This window comes from Nerophis ophidion, linkage group LG22 (genome assembly GCF_033978795.1).
Source record: "Nerophis ophidion isolate RoL-2023_Sa linkage group LG22, RoL_Noph_v1.0, whole genome shotgun sequence".
Taxonomy (NCBI): domain Eukaryota; kingdom Metazoa; phylum Chordata; class Actinopteri; order Syngnathiformes; family Syngnathidae; genus Nerophis; species Nerophis ophidion.
Window position 1 is genome coordinate 45,062,531 of NC_084632.1, and position 5,000 is coordinate 45,067,530.

The following is a 5,000-nucleotide window of genomic DNA, read 5'->3' on the forward strand; positions in this document are numbered from 1 at the left end:
TCTCTCCACTAAAGACGCTGAGATCATTATCCATGCGTTTGTTACGTCTCGCCTCGACTACTGTAACGTATTATTTTGGGGTCTCCCCATGTCTAGCATTAAAAGATTACAGTTGGTACAAAATGCGGCTGCTAGACTTTTGACAAGAACAAGAAAGTTTGATCACATTACGCCTGTACTGTATATACCTTTATATACATATATACATACATATATACCTATACTGTATATACCTTTATATACATATATACATACATATATACCTATACTGTATATACCTTTATATACATATATACATACATATATACCTATACTGTATATACCTTTATATACATATATACATACATATACACCTATACTGTATATACCTTTATATACATATATACATACATATACACCTATACTGTATATACCTTTATATACATATATACATACATATATACCTATACTGGCTCACCTGCACTGGCTTCCTGTGCACTTTAAGGTTTTACTACTTAGGTATAAAATACTACACGGTCTAGCTCCATCCTATCTTGCCGATTGTATTGTACCATATGTCCCGGCAAGAAATCTGCCTTCAAAAGACTCCGGCTTATTAGTGATTCCCAAAGCCCAAAAAAAGTCTGCGGGCTATAGAGCGTTTTCCGTTCGGGCTCCAGTACTCTGGAATGCCCTCCCGGTAACAGTTGGAGATGCTACCTCAGTAGAAGCATTTAAGTCTCACCTTAAAACTCATTTGTATACTCTAGCCTTTAAATAGACTCCCTTTTTGGACCAGTTGATCTGCCGCTTCTTTTCTTTTTCTCCTATATCCCACTCTCCCTTGTGGAGGGGGTCCGGTCCGATGGCCATGGATAAAGTACTGGCTGTCCAGAGTCGGGAACCAGGATGGACCGCTCGTCCAGAGTCGGGACCCAGGATGGACTGCTTGCCTGTGTATGGGCTGGGGACATCTCTGCGCTGCTGATCCGCCTCCACTTGGGATGGTTTCCTGCTGGCTCCGCTGTGGACTGGACTCTCTCTGCTGTGTTGGATCCGCTTTGGACTGGACTCTCGCGGATGTGTTGGATCCACTATGGATTAAACTTTCACAGTATCATGTTAGACCCGCTCGACATGCATTGCTTTCGGTCCCCTCGAGGTGGGGGGGTTGCCCACATATGTGGTCTTCTTCAAGGTTCTCATATTCATCATTGTCACCGACGTGATGGGGTGAGTGACTGGGGTGAGTTTTCCTTGCCCTTATGTGGGCCTACCGAGGATGTGGTAGTGGTTTGTGCAGCCCTTTGAGACACTAGTGATTTAGGGCTATATAAGTAAACATTGATTGATTGATTGAGATATACGGTATATGCACACATTAACAATAAGTGTATATATGTGCATATATGTATATACTGTATGTGAAAGTGAATGTACAGTTTATATCTATGTTTACACACACACACACACACACACACACACATATATATATATATATATATATATATATATATATATATAAATATGCTTAGGCTGTTGCCCCCATGACCCGACCTCGGAAAAGCGGAAGAAGATGGATGGATGGATATATATATATATATATATATATATATTTATATATATATATATATATATATATAAATAATACACTTTTAAATACTGTATATTCTGTTGCGATCTGCTGCTCAGATCTTCACGTGTTTGTTTTTTCATTCTCAGTCTGACCCGTTTATTTCCTGTTTTTGTCCATCACTATGGTTACACCTGTCCACCTGTTAGTCTCGCCCCGCACACCTGCTACTAATTTTCACCCTCCTATTTAAGCTCACCTTTTCTGTTTTCTCATTCTCTGATCCTAATATTCCCACACGCATCAGTGACGACTCTCATCATTCTATGTATGTATTTTCTCGCTAGCTCTCACGCTAAACCACTTTATTTTCCAGCTTTCAAGCTGAATGTTTTTGTTTACTCTTTTGTGTCCTTGTGCCAAGTTTTAGTTTTCCTTGTGTTTTATCCTAGCTTTCACACTAGCGTCTTTTGTTTACCTTTTCTCTTTACACCAGTGTTTTTGTTCATAGCCTTTTGTTATTAAATAAATACCTTATATCTTACCTTTGCTGTGTTCTGCTTGGACGCATCCACGGGAAAACCACACCGGCATTACCATGCCCAAGAAGAGTCTTCACATATTCAGATGGAGAAAAGCAACTTGATGCTTTCAAATATCTGCTGAGTGAGATTAATCTGCATTTTGTGGGCACCTTCCTTCGCTCCCTGGATGCCAAACATGTTGCTAAGATGACAGATTTGCAATGCATGCTGGGATCCCATTGTGGCTCTCACACACTGGCCATCCCATGGAGGAGCAGTGGTCAGTGGACGTGGACACAATGCAACACGACTGAACAATGGCTGGAGTTGACAGCAACTGTAATTAATGATACTTTCTATTTTCACGCAGGAGAATGAGCATCTGACAGAAGTGTTATTAATGAGCGAGAGGAATAATGACACTTTATTAGGATTTAACCCAGCTCCCCTCAACAAAAGACTGAGACACATTGACAAATGTGTGCCCAGATCCGATGGAAGGAAAAGCAAAATGTTTGTTTTGTGATCATCTTCTTTATTCCCCAGGAAGCATCTGCCTGGTGGTCAAGACGTGGTCCTGCCTCGCCAAGCTTTGGTCCTGCCTCGCCAAGCTTTGGTCCTGCCTCGCCAAGACTTGGTCCTGCCTCCCCAAGACGTGGTCCTGCCTCGCCAAGACTTGGTCCTGCCTCGCCAAGACTTGGTCCTGCCTCGCCAAAACTTGGTCCTGCCTGGCCAAGACTTGGTCCTGCCTCGCCAAGACTTGGTCCTGCCTCCCCAAGACGTGGTCCTGCCTCGCCAAGACTTGGTCCTGCCTCGCCAAGACTTGGTCCTGCCTCGCCAAAACTTGGTCCTGCCTGGCCAAGACTTGGTCCTGCCTCGCCAAGACTTGGTCCTGCCTCGCCAAGACTTGGTCCTGCCTCCCCAAGACGTGGTCCTGCCTCGCCAAGACTTGGTCCTGCCTCGCCAAGACTTGGTCCTGCCTCGCCAAAACTTGGTCCTGCCTGGCCAAGACTTGGTCCTGCCTCGCCAAGACTTGGTCCTGCCTCCCCAAGACGTGGTCCTGCCTCGCCAAGACTTGGTCCTGCCTCGCCAAGACTTGGTCCTGCCTCGCTAAAACTTGGTCCTGCCTGGCCAAGACTTGGTCCTGCCTCGCCAAGACTTGGTCCTGCGTCGCCAAGACTTGGTCTCAAGCTGTCAAACAATTTAGCCTGTTGCCTTCCCTTGTTGCCAGCGGACACTCTTTCAAGAAAAAAAGGGGAGCAAAAGAAGCACAACAAACACAAAATAGAAACATAAAACATTGAATCAGCATCATAAGGAAGGCCTCACTGGGAGATAAACTCTCCTGATTGGCAATCAGGGACAGGTGAGCCTCTTGATTGGCAATCAGGGACAGGTGAGTAGAAGAGTGCACATTAGCAGTGGTCAAGTCGCAGCCAGACAGGAAGAGGAAGTAAAATAAGAGCGCTGGACAGGAAGAAAGAAAAACAACAAAAAAGACGGAAACAAATGTACTTTTATTTCCATGCCACCATGTTTGTGTCAGGGTTTCAGTTCTGGATGTATTGATTCAGTCTTTATAGCTTATTATCATGTTCATGTTTTATTGAATTGATCACAACTAATTATGAGTTAACGAGGTACAAAAAGCAATGAGTCACAATTAGCTATTTTCTCTGAGGCCAGCAAACAATTGGATGTGTTTAAGATTCCTGAGGCCACCATTGGATTCAGAATGGATTGTTGCAAAGTCTTATTTGGTAGAAGAATGAGAAGGAAGCTCCTCCTGGTTCCACGGAGAAGGCCTAGAAACAGATTTTTTTCAACGTAGGTTTTTATTTGTTGGAAATTTCCAAAACTTGAATTCTGATCCTTTTTGAATGGAGATGAATAAAAACCAGGATGTGAATGTAATTTAGTGGCTGACTATATTTGCCTTGAGTGCTTTGGGGAAAGGTCCTGAATGAAGGTGGGAGATGATTGGAGCGTCTGAGTCTGCATCTTCTGTGTCTGCGAGCAAAGGAAGTCTCAAACCATCTCCAGAAATCAGCAAAAAACCCACTTTTTGTGTGTTATTGACTCTCATCCAGCGACTTGCACGGCTTTATGTTTGTTTGACGAGTTAAAAGAATTCTCCCTAATTTCTAACCCTCCTCCAGATCAGAGCGGCCACTTGGATCTTTGTGGACGCTGGCAAGAGAAGCCCAGCTGCAGACGGCGTCAAAAGAAGGCGGGGAATGTGATATTAGCCACAAAACCTGCAGAGAAACATCATTTCCTTGACTGCTGTTTGTGTTTGTGGAGCAGCTGTGTGCTCACACACTTCATCCTGCGAGATGCTAATCACATCCGCCGCCATCATTAGTGGACTTCTTCTCCTGCTTCTTCCACGGCCTCAGCTAACCAGCCAAGTGCCACCACGAACACTTCAACATTTGACAGTTTGAGGAGGAAAAGCTTGTGATCGGCACAGGAAGACAAGGACATTCTCTTTCATCTGCACTTTGACGTCTTTCACTCCAACAACAAATGTCTTCTTGTCTTCTTGTCTTCTTGCAGCAGGTCAGCGCTTTCATTCTTTTCTGGCCTTCAAAATAATCTCCAAATAACAATTTTTAGCATCCAACATTTCATGTGTTTGCATTTTAATGACATCTAAATATGAAAACAGCACCAGTGTTATTTTTACTGGAAAGAAACTGGCAGCTTCATCACCAGAATTTCACTGTAAAAAGTATGGAAGTTTTCACAACATTTTGCTGTAAATGTAAAGAAAGTAAAAATGTGTATGGTTTTTATTTTGCCACGGATCCACCAGTTTTACCTTCAAAACATGTGCGACCTCTTTTTCATTTACAGTAATACACCATATTTACAGTAATACACCATAAAAACAACCATGGATTTTAAAGTTAAAAACAACC

At 43.2% G+C, this 5,000-nt stretch overlaps 1 protein-coding gene across 1 annotated transcript in view; it reads left to right on the forward strand.

The window, feature by feature from the left end:
- The window catches only part of LOC133540678 (titin-like), a 21,649-nt gene extending 17,591 nt beyond the window's left edge, over window positions 1-4,058 (forward strand). The window contains exon 4 of the mRNA XM_061883494.1: window positions 2,623-4,058. Coding sequence (XP_061739478.1) covers window positions 2,623-3,190 — 568 coding nt within the window. The 3' untranslated portion in view covers window positions 3,191-4,058. The remainder of the gene's footprint in view (window positions 1-2,622) is intronic.
- Window positions 4,059-5,000: the final 942 nt, after the last annotated feature.